This window comes from Gopherus evgoodei, chromosome 6 (genome assembly GCF_007399415.2).
Source record: "Gopherus evgoodei ecotype Sinaloan lineage chromosome 6, rGopEvg1_v1.p, whole genome shotgun sequence".
Taxonomy (NCBI): Eukaryota; Metazoa; Chordata; order Testudines; family Testudinidae; genus Gopherus; species Gopherus evgoodei.
Window position 1 is genome coordinate 101,850,082 of NC_044327.1, and position 18,403 is coordinate 101,868,484.

An 18,403-nucleotide genomic window follows, 5' to 3' on the forward strand; every position below is an offset into this window, starting at 1 on the left:
CCTGCAAAATAATTTAAAGGAAAAATCCCCTTTTAAAAATTTCTCATCAGAATAGTCCAGTCTTTCCACAGGAAGTTTAGAAAATGTGGGAAAGTTTTTTTACCCACTTTACCACCCTAGAGGAAGGTGGTAGTGGCTCATCTGCCTCCTTCAAGGCATACTTTGGTCTTGTCCTTGAAACTGGTCACATAGATGCGTAGCTTCATGCATGTGAATATTCCCAGAAGTTCAAATCAAATCTGTGAGATATTTTTATGTGGTGTGTTTAATGCTATTGGCCAGCAGTGTTTCTAACACTGCTCTCCACATACCGTACACAAAATACGAATGACATACATTTTAAAAAATAAATCAAGGATTTTTTTTTTGTTACAGCATTAGAGATATCACATATAGCATAGTACTTGCAAAATCACATCACACTAATGACAACACAGATTATGCTAATGACAGCACACAGATTTCCAAATAAATCAGTATATCAAGGACTAATTAGATCATTTAGATGAATGGGACCATTTCTTAGGAAGAGAGGAGAGGACTTGTCGATGCCACTTATTTCTGGAGTAAAGCGGACACATCCCCTCCCGCCACTGCATTCATTTTAAGAGACTAAACAGGCCTGTGATGACGGATTTGCATCCAAACCGGGCCAAGATTCACACTTCCAAAGGGAAAACAGGCGTTTGCTAAAAAGGTGGCATAATAAAATATTTCGCTAGTTTGTCATTTCATTTCAGGCACTTTTCCTCGGTCTCCCCTTCTCTGTCCCGCACCCCCCCAGATGTTTGGCATAAAGTGAAATGTGGGGAGGAGGGAAGGGAAGAAGAAAGAGCCCAAGGTAACGTTTCATTAAAGACAGCGCGTGGCTTTCAGCTCCGTAGCTGCAGGCTCGGGAGATTCAGCTTCCCAGAGCCTGCAGCCCCGATCGCTGCTGCTGCCCAGCGATCCTCAGCCCCGCAACTCTGCTATTCAGCTCCAGCGAATGCGCCCCCGGCGGCGGTGGGGCTGCAAGCAGGCTGGGATGGGGGCAGGGCAGCTCCGCCAAGTCCGTTAGAGTGCCTGGCGAGCCAAGCCCCGCTTCTTTGCCCGCCATCCGTGGCAGCAGAGGGACCCCCGCGAGCCTTGGCGCTGCTGCCAGCAGCTCCGCCCCGCTGCAGACAATGCGGAGGCTCCAGCCGCCCAGCCATCGCGGGCCCGGGAGCAGGAGCCTCCAGGGAGGGAGCGGGCAGACCCCGCCGCTTGCCCGCGTTCCGCGCCCCAGCGTTCCAAAGAAGGGAATCCCCCTTCAGTCACAGAGCCGGGCGGCCAATCAGCTGCCAGGGCAGGGGATTCCCGCTTTGCCTGCCGCGCGTGCGGTCTGTTTAAATGGCACGCCGGTCCCTCTGGGAGATCTCATCGGGGCCAGGCAGGGTGAGAGTGGGGAGGAGGGGAGCGTAGGGGGGAGGAGCTGGAGAGACAAGGGGTGGACAGGTGATAAGGGGGCTCCTACAGGGCAGAGTGTAGGGCAGGCAGAAGGCGCAGGAAAGCTAAGAGGCTCATAGGGAGTATAATTAAGAAGGGTGGCTGTTAGGGGCATCAAGCCCATCGCTCTCTCCTTGAAGAGAGGCAAAAATACAGATTGGCTTAGGACCCTGGTGTCTCAAAAGTGAATGGTGTTTATTCACATGGGTGCACATAAGTTAATATAGCTACATTATAAATAAGTACTTTTTAAGGCAGATAATCGTGGCAGGAGCTTATCTTCAGAGATGGAGTGGAAATTAGAAAGATCTGCTTCTAGGAAGGTCAAGACAGATGAAGACATGTTGTGGGTAAATGTCATTCATTTTTCTTTTTATTCTAACTCATCAGTGCTTTGCTGGAGTAGAGTAAAGTGATTTATCTTCTCACAGTTACACAGTACAATAATTATGGAACAAGTCATAAAGATCATACTTTTTCCTAACTCAGACAGAACTCATGAAGTCAGCTGAGAGTTTTAGCTTAGCAAGAATGTAGAAAAGGACCCCCAGAGTTCAATAATTTTGCTACAAGAAGGGGAAGAACTGCAGAATTTGATCTTCCACAAACATCTGGTTTCATGTGACCAGTGATTTAGACTGGGGATAAAAGTTGTTGGTCAGATGACACCTGAACATGTAATAGCATTGTTTGTACTTCTGTATTTTTTTAAGGAGAAAGTAATGAAAACACTTGGGAAAGACCTTACACAGATGAGAAAACAAAGTTTACAGAAGTTCACTAAGGTAAGTACATATACATAAAATCTGTTTTGTATATTTTTTAGGGGCAGGGAGGAAAAGACAGAAAAAATAGAAAATCTATATAATTCTGAACACCAGAATAAAGTTTTAAGAGATTTTTTCCTGTGTTATTAGTCACTACAAATGAAATTCATTTAAATGCATAATGTGAAACATAGAAAAATGTACATAAGCCATGCTAATGGCAAAGTGGCAGTGGTACAATGAAAACTTTAGAAGTAGATCCTGGGATTCTTTCTTCATAGGGTTATGGGGACTGATTACTGAATAGAAGCTACTTGATCTAGTTGAAGTGGGTGCAGGCATGTGGGGAGATGCCTGTCCATGCAGCATCACAAGCCAGCTGGCACATACTTGTGTTGTTGCATGGTAAGGAATAGAAGAAACAATGACGAGTGAAAACATAGTGGATAGCTGTAAACGTATAGTTTACTTTATGTGTTAATCACAAACAGTGTGCTTGGCAATTTACAAGATGCAAAATACAGACAGCCCTTACCTCAAAAGCTTACAATGTAAATCTGGTGAGTCACTTTAGTAGAATCCTAAGTGAGATTCAGTTAGGGATGGAGGTAATGTAAAGGGGGATGCCTAGACTGGAAATTTTAGAGCAGAAGATAAGCAGGGTGCATTAAACACAGAACATAGTACAGAAGTGTAGTCACTGACAAGTATATTACATAAGTGTTAACATTCATACATGCAATACTGTTGGGAAGGCACAATGCTAGACTAAACATGTTGAACAATAGCTGAGCTATAGAAAGCTGTCTGTGGGGCACAGCAAACGACGAAGAAGCATGGATGGAGCACAAGAATGTGACAGTTTGGCAGTGCATTGCTAGCTGTCTGTTGAGAACTTGATATAGGAACAGTTGCTAGCTGCACTCCACATTGTTGCAGTCAAAAGCATCTTGGAAGTCATGGAAACATCAACTTCTTGTGGACTGTGATGGGAATCAGATCCATATTAACCAGCTCATTCAAATGGCTGATGCCTAGCTGTGGCAACTGGACAAGTACTTGTTTATATAGGTGGCTGGTTTTTTTTTTTTTTTTTTGATAATTCAGGAGTATTGCAAGATAGAATTTCCTTTGAGTGGCATAGGAGCCTGGTTTTGAAAAGCAAAGAGAGAGGACCACAATCTGTGCTTATTTACATCCATGCAACCTCTTTGATTCTGCCTTCAGTAACATCCATACAGATCACTACCATACGAGTCCTAAGATCCAAACTTATAACACTGTGAACTTGGAGGTGATTTTTTACCAGCAACATCAATTTTGCTCATTATGGGCCTGATACAAAAGCCCATTGAAGTCAATGGGACTACTCACATGCTTTAAGTTAGCCACATGCTTAATTGCCTTGCTGAATCAGGGCATGAGCTAGAATGGCTACCAAAAAATGGCAGAATTTGGCTTGATTCTGATTTAAATTACACCAGTGTTAATCCAGGGTAATTCCAGTTAAATCCAGTAAAACTGGTATGAATGAAAAGCGAATCTAGTCTAACACTTTCTGAAATTTTTGTTGACAGTTTAGGGCCTGATTCAAATCTCACTTTACACTGCTTTACACTGTTGTAACTCCACTGACTTCCTTGGAATTAGTCTGTATTTCCAGTAGTGTAACTAAGATCAGAATCATGCCCTTGATATTTATTGCATCTAAGTATTTACATTTTGTGTTGACATACATATTGAGTTAATTTTGAAAGAGGTTAGCAGCATTGAAATTAGATGGAAAATGAAGTGATTGCTCAAATGGATCTTTAACTTTACCATCACTCCACTTTGCAAAGTTCCTGTTATGAATAAAATTCAGTCATGCCGTCTTTAGAAAGCAAATATGTTGCCTTGCTTAGACTCCCTGTGTCTGGTAGGCAGTGTACTGTTAGATGGCTGCTTTGTGTGAATCCAGCAGTCTCTACTACACTGTCACCTGCTGCAGGGCCAGCTCCCTGTTATTTTAATGAGATGAACTAGGAAGGCATCAGGACACCAGCTTGGGAGAACATTGGTGGTAACTATATGTGTGTGCTAGGAAGGCAGTGTATTGTTAGCTGGTTGAAAATCTGACATCAGCTAACTTACATCTGCTATCTTATTGCACATACTATGATCATCCAACTGCGGCAAAACTTGTTTTACATGGTGCATCTTGTAGGCTCTTTTTGTTTTCTGCTGTAAACGGTATAATCAAACAATAGTGAAACCTCATATTTACTGTTATCACTGTTTCACACACTCCTGTTATCCAAAGTACAAAGAGAAAACTTTTGTTTAGCTCTTATAATGTTTTTTAATTTTGATCAGCACTTAGAGACCAATATGATAGGAGGCCTTGTAAATACTTAAGTCAGATAGACAGATAATAGAATTGAAATCATATCAAATAATCACAAATTAACTGACAGCTTTTTTTTAAGCAGGACAAGCAATGACTTTCCTAAATTCTTTTCTTTGAAAATTTCTTGCTGTTTTATATAGAATGTGTCAATCCATTAATAAAACAACATTAGGCAAAATTTACTTCTTTTTTCAATGAGCAATTAAAGCTTAAAGAGTTTAAAAACTGACAAGCTCAAAGGTGTTCAATAAAGTGTCCTACCAGATACCCCAAAATTATATTTTAGTGTCATCATGACGTTTCCACTATTGTATTGGTGGGCGGGTGGGGGATGATGACAGTGTCTTGAAAATGATTCCCGTCTTCTCCAAGTGCCTTCAGATTCGTCAACGTCTTTGTGGTTCTGAAGTACTAAAAATGTATGTAGTGTTTCTAGGTGTTCTCACCAGTTCCAGAGAGAGAAGAATTCTAATCTGAATGTTAAGATCCTGCATAATGAAGACCAAAGAGATTGACTTTTTTCATGTTGTTAACAAATATATATAACATGCAGCTACAATCACCGCATTAGTGCCTTGCGAGAAGTATCAGCCTCATACTGAATATTGTTTAATTTTTTTCCCTATCCGTATGTTAACACCCTTGATGGGTATAATTCCATTAGGTTCTGAAAGCCACTCAATTCCCACTGACTATCATGAGTGTAGAAGGTGCTTAGAACTTTGTGGGACTGGTCTCTTTATCCTTGTGTATCATTCCTCTGTTCTCAGTGATTTTTGCAACATCTCCTAATGTAGCATTACTTGTCAATATTATTAATGTGCTGTTAACTCCTCTTCAGGATCATTAATTCAGATATTCAGGAAAACTGGGGTTATTGTCTTCTGCAGCACACTTATTGGATGCTCCCTCAGATCAATGCACTGTCATTTATCATTCACATTGCTAGGCACGCTGTCAGTGTTCAGTTCAAGGGAAATGGATCATAGCCAGCTAATTTAAATTAATTTAAAAAGAAGTAAAGTTTGTTTCTTGATAGGAGTATTTCAGTATTAGCTTAAGACATCTATCACCCTGGTGTCCAAGTGCTGGTATTCATCTGATGAAATCCATGCCTTGTATTTGTATCTAAGCAGTTCTTATTTGCAAAAAATAGACAATTTCATTATATGAACTCCCAGATAAGCCGAGTAACACATATAGCCCATCTTTCTTGCAGACTCTCTAAGTGAAGACCTCCCAGTGAAACAGCATGTGTGTATATGTGGAGGGTTTGCAGCATTAAGACCCATAATAGAGCTAGTTTTGTGTATGTGCTGATTAGGCAGTGTATTGTTAGTTAGCTGTTGGTCACATACCAGCAACTAAATACACTTCCACATTAGCACACGACCTTGCGTCAATGTTTAGAGAAGCGGATTACAGCTGGTTATTATAAGCTTCTTTCTGTAAAGACAGTGGGCCAGATCCTCAGCAGATGTAAATATGTGTTGGCATAGCTCTGTTGACTCCACTGGGGGGAGGGATAGCTCAGTGGCTTGAGCATTGGCCTGCTTAAACCCAGGGTTGTGAATTCAATCTTTGAGGGTTCCATTTAGGGAACTGGGGTAAAAATCTGTCTGGACATTGGTCCTACTTTGAGTAGGGGGTTGGACTAGATGGCCTTCTGAGGTCCCTTCCAACCCTAATCTTCTATGACTTCTACAGTGGCTAAGCCAAATTATACCAGCAGAGTATCTGGCCTATAGATATTGTGGTTTGTTTGACATTAGGAGTTAATATGTTTGGGTCTGATCCTACAAAATTTTACTTATATGAACAATCACAATCCCTTTGACTTCAAGGGGACTACTTGCACATGTGAGTATTGCTTTTAGGTTTGGGTCCCATATAAAAATGTACATTTCTTACAATATTACATAATGTAACTTTATAAGCTTGAAACATTCAGAGAAGATATCAAAAGATTCCTAAGGAATCCAGAGACACAGTTCTGGAATTGTTTCATTTTGCTTGACACTACTTCTGTTGGTCCTTTTGGGGTCAGAACATCCAACAGAGAGGAGTTGAGATTCTACAGCTCAGGTCAGATTGGTTGAAATATTTTTGGAAAATTTGTATTCCTGGTAGCTCTTTATGAAGGAAAGGAGTCCCAGGTTAAACCATTTCCTCTGTAGATTATGGGGAAGAAGTGAAGATCTGTAGAAATGGGTAATCATTTGATTTCCAAGATATGCCCAGACATCAGCACTTAATTTGTGCCAGGGCTTGCCAGGGCTGTGCCCCAGCACCTCTAGGCTTGGCAGTTCATAGCCCTGGTACCTCTGGGCTTGCTGCATCAGTTATGAAAGTAAAAAAATTACTTGAGCCCCGGCACCTAATTGCCTGAGCCTTGGCACCTCTTTCATTACCAAACACACTTAAAGGACTCAAGACACAAGTTTTATTTCAAGTTTCCCATTGGAGAGCTCCTTGCTCTCTCTCCTGGGTCTTTTCCTCAGCCAACTCAGCAAAAAGGCCTCTGGCCTTCTGGAAGAAACTATCAGTCCACACTCCTCCCCAGTCACCCTCAGACACTGCTGAGTTTTCTCCCTTTTAAGTCCTACTCCCCGTCAAGGTGTGGTAGGGTGGTACTAATTGAATAGGGCTGCCAGGCCCCATGCCCTCTGAGCCAGAAAGGAGCAGGCTGCCCTGTCACAATGTCCCTTACTGTCACTACCAGCCTGGATGGAACTACTAGTCAGACTAATGACTCTGAGGTGAATGCCCCATATGCCTATCCTTCCCAACACCCAGCACCTTTGTGTAGATTACAAAGGATATGCAGCAGTTTGCCTCTTACATAATCTCTGTGAGATTAGTATCCATCCACACAACTGTGAATAATCAGATTTTTTTAAATTCTAGGTTGACTCCCCCCACCCCAAATTTTTTTACTTTATTTTATTTTTGGGTTTTTTAACCTTTAAAAAAATAAATTTGAAGTAAAATTTGAAACAAAAAGTCATTTCAAATAAAAGAATTGAAACATTGATTTTTTTTGTGGGGGGGAATTCTTGACTGAAACAATTTGACACAAATGTTTTGGTCAACCTGATTATGCATTTTCTGGTGAAAAACAGTTTTGTCTGGAAAATTTTGCCCAGCTCTATCCATCAGTACATGTAGTGCACACTTGGACATTTGTAAACCTACATGAGAGTGTACACAAATCCAGAATGGCATACATAGGTGGAGACTGGGAAATGAAAATCAAGCCCATGACATAGGAACATAGAAACTGTCATATTGGTTCAGATATGAGGTCCATATAGTTTAATCTCCTGTCTCTGACAGTAGTTAGTACCACTGATATATTAGAGGAAGGTACAAGAACTCCACAGTAGACAGGTATGGCCCCCACAGAGGTCTCCCCCTTATGTCTAAGTGTTAGAGGTTGGCTTATACTCTAAAGCATGAGGTTTAATATCCTTTCCAAAATTATTGTTGTCATAGATGAGACAGCTCTGGATATTCTTGATATCCATATAACTATCCTATACCTTTTAATATCTTAAATTCTTGGCCTCGGTGTCTTCCTATGGTAAGAAGCCGCACAGTTTAATCACACATTATGTGAAAAAGTATTTCCTTTTATTCATTTTGAATTTCTGGCCTTTGAATTTAAATGAACATCCCTTTGTTCTTGTGTGGAGAAGAGCGACAGAATTCCCGATCTACCTTCTCTGTATTATTCATTATTTTATATAATTTTATTATGTTCCATTTTCGTCATGTCATTTCTACGGGAAGCAATCTCAATCTTTTCAATCTTTCTTCATATGAGAGCTTTTCCAAGCACTTGCTCATTCTTGTCACTCTTGTCTGCATCTCCCCGCACACTACTAGACTGGACATTCAGAGCTAAGGTTCCATTTAAGAAATGCTCCCAAACATGTGAAGGTTTGGAAAAGCATAATTTATGTCTCCTTCCCTTCCCTGCTCATCCACTTGCTGTCAGATCATGCTGCAGGCATTTCTGTCTGCTCCCCTGCCTAGCAGAAAGAATCTGCTGACTGACACTAATTTTGTGACTAAGTGGTCTACTTTGTATGAAATAAACAGGCACAAAAATATAATGGTTCTACAATATAATATATTTTTGATAATTCCCTGAGAATGGCAGTGAGATTAAAAAAACAGTTTGATTCAACTACAAAATTACATTAAAATAATCTTATGGCTTTCACTTAGACCCAGGAAAATTATGGAAATTCACAGGTAAAGGTTAAAGTCCCAATCCTGATTCCACTGAGGTCAATAATATAACTCCCATTGATTTCTGTGGGAACAGCATAACACCTTCTTTTCCAATCTCAACTGCACCCAATCGGACTGCACTCTGGTGCCTACATTCATAGAATCGTCGGACTGGAAGGGATCTTGAAAGATCATCTACTCCAGTCCCCTGCACTCATGGCAGGACTAAGTATTATCTAGACCATCCCTGATGGCTGTTTGTCTAACCTGCTAAGTCTTAACAATCTCAAATGATGGAAATTCCATAACCTCCCTAGGCAATTTATTCCAGTGCTTAACCACTCTGACATGTCCAACCTAAATTGCACTTGCTTCATGTCCTATCCTCAGAGGTTAAGGTGAACAATTTTTCTCTCTCCTCCTTGTAACAACCTTTTATGTACTTGAAAACTGTTATTGTGTCCCCTCAGTCTTTTCCTCTCCAGACTAAACAAACCCAATTTTTTTAATCTTCCCTCAGTCAGAGGTCATGTTTTCTAGACCTTTAATCATTTTTGTTGGTCTTCTCTAGACTTTCTCCAATTTGTCCACATCTTTCCTGAGATGTGGCACCCAGAACTGGATACAATACTTCAGTTGAGGCCTAATCAGCATAGAGTAGAACGAAAGAATTACTTCTCTTGTCTTGTTTACAGCACACCTGCTAATACATCCCACAATAATGTTTGCTTTTTCTGCAATAGTGTTACACTGGTCACTCATATTTAGTTTGTGATCCACTATGACCCCCAGATCCCTTTCCTCAGTACTCCTTCTGAGGCAGTAATTTCACATTTTGTATGTGTGCAACTGACTGTTCCTTCCTAGGTGGAGTACTCCGTATTTGTCCTTCTTGAATTTCATCCTATTTACTGCAGACCCTTTCTCCAGTTTGTCCAGATCATTTTGAAGTTTAAGCTTACCCGCCAAAGCATTTGCAACCCCTCCTAGTTTGGTATCATCTGAAAACTTTATAAGTGTACTCTCTGTGCCATTATCTAAATCACTGATGAAGATATTGAACAGAACTGGACCCAAAACTGGTCCCTGCGAGACCCCACTCAATATGCTCTTCCAGCTTGACTGTGAACACTGATAACTACTTTCTGGGAACAGTTTTCCAACCAGTTATGCACCCACCTTATCGTAGCTCCATCTAGGTTGTATTTCCCTAGTTTGTTTAAGAGACAGTCATGCGAGAGAGTATCATAAACCTTACTAAAGTCAAGATATACCACATCTACCGCTTCTCCCCATCCACAAGGCTGTTACTTTGTCAGCCCTATTAGGTTGGTTTGACATGATTTGTTCTTGACAAATCCATGCTGACTTTCGCCTAAGCTGCCTTCCAAATTCTCAATCAGTTCTTCCCTATTTGTCCAAATCAAATCTAGAACAGCCTCTCCCCTAGTAGCTTTCTTCATCTTCTGAAATAAAAAAATTGTCTCCAGTATATTCTAAAAACTTGTTGGATAATCTATGCCCACTGTATTCTTTTCCCAGGTGAGAAGATTGCGATTTCCAACCTTACAGCAGAAATTGAGCTCATGCCCCAGGCAGATACTACAGTACAAAAATATAGGGGTGTCTTGTACTCCTGCAGCTGCTGTTGTCCCAATGAAACCTTAGGCAGACATCTTTACTGCTTCTCTCTAGTGTATGATGTAGACCCTCAAGTATTTTTGAAAGGCTTTTGGATAACTCCAGTACCGTGGACAACATCCTTCTTCTCAATGAAACAAAATGGTTTTAATATCTGAAGCTGTGTGTAGCTGCACATTAATGAGTGCTGTTTACTTGTACCTACATTGCATTATTTGTACTAACAGTACAAGGGCCAAATTCCTCCCTCTTGGACCAGCCTGGCACCATGTGCATTGGGGGATTCATTCCTAGTGTTTCCACTGCTGCTCTCCCTCCAGGTTTCTGGCATTGAGAACAGCTTCACCTTCCACTTTGGCAGTTTTGGCTATGCCCCTTCCCTCCCCAGCAATGCCTTCCTTTGGCCTAGAGGCTCCCCAATGAAGCCACCGCCTCCAACCAGATTCAGCTTCAAGACCCTCACAGTTTCTCCCCTCCCCCATTGCAAATGGTGAGAAAATGTGAATACTTTACTAACTTTGGTTTGAGAATGTCACACATAAACAGCTATCTTTATTCATCATTACACTTCAGCTCTTCCAGACGTGATATTTACCATAGCATATCTGCTCTGATAATTATTCTAGTAATTTATCCTTTGTCTCAGACTGTAAAATCCAGCCACCAATGCCTGATGAATCCCAGCTTGTCTGCTGCTTGAGTCACAAAGTTTAGCAATCTAAGTTTGCCTAGCTCCAAATAAAAAGGGGCTGATCTTATAATTGCTTTAGTGTTAGATTCTCCTGAATGCTCTCAGTGTGTATGACTGCACAGTGTCACAGAACATTTTGTGAAATATATCAAAATATACGCACTGTAGGCTAGGAACCATTTTGTAATTCTCCTCTTTTTTAATAAACAATCTTCATAGAACTATCTATTTACAATTTTTTTTAAACTTAGTTTGTAATTTTCACAATTCATCAGCCTTCTCTCGTTAATGTAGCAAAGCTAGTATTTTCAGTGGCATTCAGTTTTAACTACTCTGGTGTGATGCTTCTGGACTGATACAATGGCCCTAAAGTAATTCAGTCACAGAAGTTTCATGTTTGGCAATCAAATATAAAAAAACCCCTAACACTTGTTACAAATAGCTGGGAAACAAAGCTCTTAGCCTGATAAATTAGTCAACTTCATGTTCATACAAATCCTCTGTCTTCTTTTTTTAAGCATTTTCATGTTGGTGACATTATTAACCATTGGCAGCAGTGTGAACTTACAGGGAACATTAGCAACTTTATGCCAAACTAAGGGTCTGATCCTGCAAAGTGCTGAGTGCCTTGCAACTCTCATTGACTTTATTGGCGCTCAGCATGTTGCAGGATTGGGCCCTATATTACTGCTTAAATAATTTATAATCATTCTCAGTACTGCCATTAAAACCAAAGAGAAATTAAAACACTTGATGGTCTAGCTTCTAGCATCACTTAACAGGAATGTATTAAGATTGTCTATACATGTGGTAAAATGGATTCACAGACTGAATGGCCTTTTCAGAGATCTTCTTTCTTTTTCATGATGATCTGCCTGATCAGGGATGCTACTTCTGGCCTGATGTTTTCTATTGGCTCTTCAGGTGTCCAAAATTTCACAAGTTTACCTTCTGGGTTGACAAGATACTTCCAGAAATTCCACCTAGGCTCTTTCTTTGAAGAATCTGCAGAAAAGGCATCAGATACTTTTAACGGTCTCAAATACTGCTATCCTTGCAATTGCTTAGCCACAGAGCAGCTATTCTTTAACAGTCTTTTGAAAAAAGGAAACTCCTATTCTGTGTTAAGTCTCTTGATCTGGATGTTTGGATGGTTCTATTGATCTAGGAGGGTGAAATGAAAGAATTTTCCCCTTCTCTTTGAAGCAGTGTAAGAGCCAAATACTCTCTTCTGCTTCCTCGGGAGCATGACATGAGAGAGTGCTGCCACCTCTGTGGTTAAACCTCTTTTCCCTGCTCTACAGATGTCCCTCAATAAGGGCTCCATAGTATTTCTAGCTCTATGGGCTGGCAGAGGGCAGGTGGGTACTGGAGATAGGGATGTTGGGGGTGATGGCTGGGTCAATTTCTGCTTGATTCTACCCCCTCAGTCTCATGGTACAAAGCCTCAGCAGTTACTCTGTCCTATGGAATTTCTGAGTGGGGGTTTCTGGGGACGACAACAGGCTGCTAAGAAACACCTGGCAGCATGGCCCCCAAAGCCAGCAACAGTAGAGTCCCTTGCCTTTGCCATGTCCCTGGAGACCCTCACAGATCCTGCACGTTTAGTTTGTGGAGCCTCTGGCCCTTTCTTGGGGGAACTCATAGCCTGATGGAAGAATTTAAAGAAAATTGTGAGTTCACAATTGTGGCTTCTATAGGGGAATAAGTCATGTAGTGGAGAATAGGGTCCTACATTAATTCATTAAAAGTAGCTTGGCAGAATTTGATGGTATTTTTATCATTTTGATGGATAATATCAATGTTTATTTTTAAGTCATTTTAATTTTTTTTCAATTAACATTTTCACAGTTGCACAATACTATGGGTTTTAGGTTTTTTTTCTGATTTTTAGCAATTTACATTTTCACAGTTGCGGGAAATTAGGGTATATGAGACAATGGGGGTGTCAGACAATATTTATTTAATGACAGCAGATGGTTAGATTAAAAAAGTTAAAGCTTTATAACCGTTAAAACACAAACTGTCACATCGCATGTCAAAATATACAGATATACAAAGTAAATATCCCTAAGTCAACTCTAATAAGTGCTTAAGCTGAACTTTTCTTACTTTACTTATCTGTAAATTTCAGTGATCATCAACTGAAATATTTTTTCATCATTTGTGTGTACACTGTGAAATCGATGTTTATGACATTTACAGATACAAATCTAATCCTTCCAAACTAACTAAAAGCCATTGGCCCAAGCCTGCCATTGAACCATATTCATAACTTCCACAGCCTCAATAGGAATTTTCCATGCCAAGGGATGGTGGGATATGTTCCATGTCATGTTGACCCTTTTCTGTTTAATAACTGTATCTTGATTTAATTGTTATATCTAGGATCAAGCTGAACTGCACACAGTGCAAGTCAGAAGAGGAAGTCTTGAGGTGGTATAAACTCACCATTGCTCTCCCCCGATTCTGGGTTAGAATGCAGAGCTAGACTCCCAGTGTAAGTTAGAGCAGCTTGATGACTGCTCTAATTTACAGCAGCTGCAATAGCTCCCATGGTCCAAAACTACTGCTGGGGATCAATGAGATTTAGCAGTGTCATGGGCACTGGCCAAACGCTCCTTTTGCTGTTACATTGGGATGAAGGAGTGAAAAGGCAGTGCTTAATTTGTGCCAGGGCTTGTCAGGGCAGAGTCCGGCACCTTTAGGCTTGGCAGTTAATGGCCCTGGTATCTCTGGTCTTGCTGCATCAGTTATGAAAGTAAAAAAATTGCTTCAGCCCTGGGACCTAATTGCTTGAGCCCCAGCACCTGTTTTATTACAAATTAATCACTTCATAAGAGTCTCTGCACCCAAAGGTACCAACTTTTCCCAGCGCTGGTGGGTGCTTGCACCGCCTCACCCCAGCTGCGCCCCGACTCCACCCCAGTCCCACCCTATTCCAACCCCTTCCCCAAAGGTCCCACTTCAACTCCACCTCCTCCCTGCTCCTATTGGACTCCTTCCCCAAATCCTGCCCCAGCCCCGCCTCTTCCCCAAGCACGCCACGTTCCCCCTCCTCCCCTCTTCCTCCCAGCACTTGCTACCGCGAAACAACTGTTTTGTGGCAGGAAGCACTGGGAACTAAGGGGGAAAAGTGGCACATGGTGCACTCAGGGGAGGAGGTGTAGGTGAGCTGGGGGGGGCGAGCCAGGGAGCTGCTGCACCCACCAATTTTTCCCCATGGGTGCTCCAGCCCTGGAGCACCCACGGAATCAGCGCCTATGTCTGCACCATCTCTATGCCGCTGGAGGATCCTCCTTACACTAGGATGATTGCTCTGGGGCTGGATATGCTAGTTGTATGGTCAGAATCAGCTGGTGGTGTAGTGCAAAACTGTCCCAGTGTGGCTGAGAATTTGACCTAGAAAGTATTAAATGTATAAGAGAGTGAAAATATCATTCCCTTTGGGCAGAAGCTGCACAGTAAATTCCTTTGAGGCAGGGGCTGCAGGAAGGGAAAGGATAACTTTCATAAAATACTTTCAAAATATACAAATAGAAAATAAAGTGATGTTTTGTCTATGTCAAACAAGGTATTATGCATTTTAGAACTGAAAGAGTGAATGTGGTATCTCTCTCCATCCATGGGTATTGATAAGTATTTATCTAATATAGCGAATGGGGCATAGTCTGCAATAATCACACTGTCTGTAATGTAACTGAAGTCAAACGCTCCCCTTGTCTTCATGATCATAATGCACGAGCATATCTGTGGGGATATTAGGACTGAAGAGAGTATAAATTAGTGCAAAATTTGATTCATTGTCTTTAGTTAGGTGAAAAGAAAACACGTTTGAAATTCAGACTGGTGAAAAGATTTACAAAATTTGCAGTATCTTGTTGTTTTGCTAGTGATATGGCAAGTGGTTTTTGACCCTTATCTTCTTTAAAAGTACATAGCTGGCCCCCATCACCAAAGCAGCTGAGCACCCCATGCTCATGGCACCCTGTGAGGCTGGGAAGCATCACTATCTCTGTTTCCCAGATGAGGAACTGAGGATAGGCGACTTATTCAAAGTCACAGAGGAAAGCTGTGGCAGATCATAGAATTGAACGTTATCTCTCCCAAGTTATGTTCCCTAACAACTGGACCATCCTTCCTCTGTTATACAGAAATTCAATAGGAACCAAAGACCTGATACAAAACACATTGAAGTCAGTGGAAGTCTTTCAGTTGGCTTCATTGAGCTTTGATTTAAGCCTTAAATAAATACAGCCTCATTCCAATTTGTGAGAATACAGGGCCCATCCCTACAAACCCCTACTCATGTGAGTAAGTTCCAGTGGCTTCTCATGTGAATGAGGCACAGTTGTGTGAATAGGTTTTGTAGATTGGATCCCAAAATTTACAAAATGAGTTAATGTAAACCAGTGATTATTTCCCACTGTTCATGCATAACTTGCCTCTGAATCAATAAGATATACATGTCTGGTAAGAGGGGAATTTGCTGATCTACATGTTTGTATTAACTGTTGAAATATTAAGAAATATAAAAGCAGCAAAGAATCCTGTGGCACCTTATAGACTAACAGATGTTTTGGAGCATGAGCTTTCGTGGGTGAATACCCACTTCCTCAGATGCAAGAAATATAAGACAATAATGGTGATACTTCTGTATTAAATTCTCTCAGAATGGTTAATATAGTTATTTGAACAACTTTTGAAATAACATATTTTTGTAATTATGATAAAAATAGACAACAGCAGGTAAATCAAGCCATTACATGTTTGCTTTAAAATTAATATTGTAAAGAGCAGGTAACATTTTGGAGAAGAGGAACCTCATATAAATTTGAAAAGATTTGGTTTAATGTTCTAGAAACCTTTGATTAATTCCTAGCAGATGGAAACTGAGATGTCTCTGTCCCTGTTCCTTCTCCTCCCTCCCCTCGCATTCCTTTACCTTTCTGTTCTTCTGCCATTTTTTCTGTTCTCCCCTTACGTTTTGGGGAAAAAATCAGTACAATATAAATGAAAAAAAATTGCAATTATATGCAGCATAATATATAATAGGCAAATATTTACCTATCAGAAATTTAAATGCAGGTTCTGTTTCAGATCCCAGAATCTTAATTTTGTGGAAAATAGGGAAAGTTGCTCCATAGTTTCTCTTGGCAAAAGATTCTATTTCCTGGCTTGAACTAGGCTCCAATTCTCCAAACTGATTGCAGGGGAAGGCCAGCACAGTGAAGTGGGATGGACCAAACTCTCTGTGTAATTCCTGCAGTGCGATGTAATTTTTGTCTGTGTGCTGGCAGTAACTGGCCACGTTTACAACCAAAGACGCCTTCAGAGAAATAGAAGGTGGAACATTTAGAAAGAAACTGCAAGTTCCTAAATTACTTTAAGTCTTAAAGATATAACTTCCAATAGCATAATCTTTCCTGTTTGAATACTATCTGTAACCATCAGAGCATAATCTCATTAAATATAGTAAGAATATCAGAAGCTGAAATCAGGTATTCTTAAGAGACATTCTTTTAATAAAAATCATTAGACCCTTGAAAAGGATAAAATGTTTTTTAATTACAGTTTTGTTTTAAAAGCACACATGCAAAGTCAGACATTTAAGGTTTGTGCATAATAAATAGTCTTACATTATATATGTTAGATCAACCTCTAAAATTTAATCGCAATATACTGACATTCTTAGCTACTGTGATTAAAATATATTTGTTCCATTGTTCGAACATTTCAGTTATAACAAATCATATTAAATGACCATTTTACATTATTTAGTATCACTAAATTTAATATAGCAAGTTAAAATTCATCTGTACTGCTAGTTTAGCACTAAATACTGAAGGAACAGGGAATTTTAGAAAACATCTCTATCTCCCCATAATGCTACAGTGTTTTTACCGTATATAAATTGAGTATATCCATTGCCCTCTAAAGATTTAGTAACAAAGAAATAGTGCTTTGAAGATGCAACTTACTTTGCCTCTGTACTTCTCCAGAGAAACGGTCCTCCCTCTGGAATCCTTCACTTCAAAAGAATAAAAATCTTTGATTTTAGGTTTTAAGAATTTGAGCTGCAACAGACAAAGCATTACTGTACACAAAACCATCGACAGGAAAACAACAAACACCTTTGCTTTGGGCACTGAACATTTTAAAGGATAAGTTGTGAGAGGCTCCATTTTGGAGAATTTTAAGGGAAGCCTCAGCAGGCCTGGAATGTGAGGAGGAGCTGAAACATGAAACCTGGATCTGCCCTACACAGACCATTGTAGCTGCTCATTTTGTCCCAAACGTAGGAGAAATGTTTCAGGCTTTGAAAGCTGCTGCTGATTCCCCCAACCAGTATGAAACACTAGTTTGATAATATGCATAAATGTCTCTCAGTGAGATAGAGATAAATTAAAACTCAGTGCCAATTACATTAAAAAAATAGTTCCACTTAACTGACCCACACAAATAGACTCAGAGAGCATGTTCTCTTGTAATTGACATTAATGTTACACCCATATAACACCATTGACTTCAAGGGAGGTAGGGCCTGATCCAAAGCCCATTGAAATCAATGGAAACACTTCAGGTCTGTTGTGCAAATGCCTCTGCTCTAAGTTGTCCAAGGTAACAAAAGTTTAACTCAGTTTGTTACATAAAATTGTTCATAAAATTCAGCAAAAGTGAAAGACCAAATTAGTCCAGACAAAAATGGTCTATTTACTCCACCCCAGGACTGCGTTAAGACTGTCAGTGGAAAAAAATGGAGAATAGAACTGGAAATTAATAGACCCAAACTGGTGTGTTGAAAATTAGGCCTAATTGGCAAACAAAATAATAAGGGGATTGGCTGTTCTGCCCACCACTTCCTTTTGAGGTCCTTAAAAAGAGACTTTGGGGGGAGGTGGGGAGGATCAAAATGGTAGAGAGAGGTGAACTAGAAGAAGTGAGGAGGAGCTGAAACATGAAACCTGGATCTGCCCTACACAGACCATTGTAGCTGCTCATTTTGTCCCAAACGTAGGAGAAATGTTTCAGGCTTTGAAAGCTGCTGCTGATTCCCCCAACCAGTATGAAACACTAGTTTGATAATATGCATAAATGTCTCTCAGTGAGATAGAGATAAATTAAAACTCAGTGCCAATTACATTAAAAAAATAGTTCCACTTAACTGATGAGAGAGGTCATGGCTTCCACTTCCATCTTCTGGGACTCCAG

General features: G+C 40.4%; 2 protein-coding genes across 9 annotated transcripts in view; one reads left to right on the forward strand and one right to left on the reverse strand.

Moving 5' to 3' along the window:
• The first annotated feature begins 1,486 nt into the window (after nucleotides 1-1,486).
• Nucleotides 1,487-18,403, forward strand: part of CDC20B (cell division cycle 20B) — a 63,646-nt gene continuing 46,729 nt past the window's right edge. For all 7 annotated transcript variants that reach the window (XR_004000995.1, XR_004000994.1, XR_004000993.1 and 4 more), the window contains exons 1-2: nucleotides 1,487-1,814; nucleotides 2,178-2,249. Coding sequence is in view for 2 of the 7 variants with exons in the window: in XM_030567343.1 (XP_030423203.1) it covers nucleotides 1,752-1,814; nucleotides 2,178-2,249 (135 nt within the window). In the remaining 5 variants the exon portion in view is untranslated. The remainder of the gene's footprint in view (nucleotides 1,815-2,177; nucleotides 2,250-18,403) is intronic.
• Nucleotides 11,369-17,398, reverse strand: GPX8 (glutathione peroxidase 8 (putative)). 2 transcript variants are annotated; one of them, XM_030567348.1, is made up of 3 exons: nucleotides 17,173-17,398; nucleotides 16,259-16,520; nucleotides 11,369-12,196 (listed from the first exon to the last, which is right to left on the reverse strand). In XM_030567348.1, the coding sequence occupies exons 1-3, from the start codon at nucleotides 17,374-17,376 to the stop codon at nucleotides 12,033-12,035; spliced, it is 630 nt and encodes a 209-aa protein (XP_030423208.1). In that variant the 5' UTR covers nucleotides 17,377-17,398; the 3' UTR covers nucleotides 11,369-12,032. The 2 variants fall into 2 exon arrangements, with proteins under 2 accessions (XP_030423208.1, XP_030423209.1); XM_030567349.1 differs by lacking the exon at nucleotides 16,259-16,520 and having other exon boundaries at nucleotides 12,031-12,196.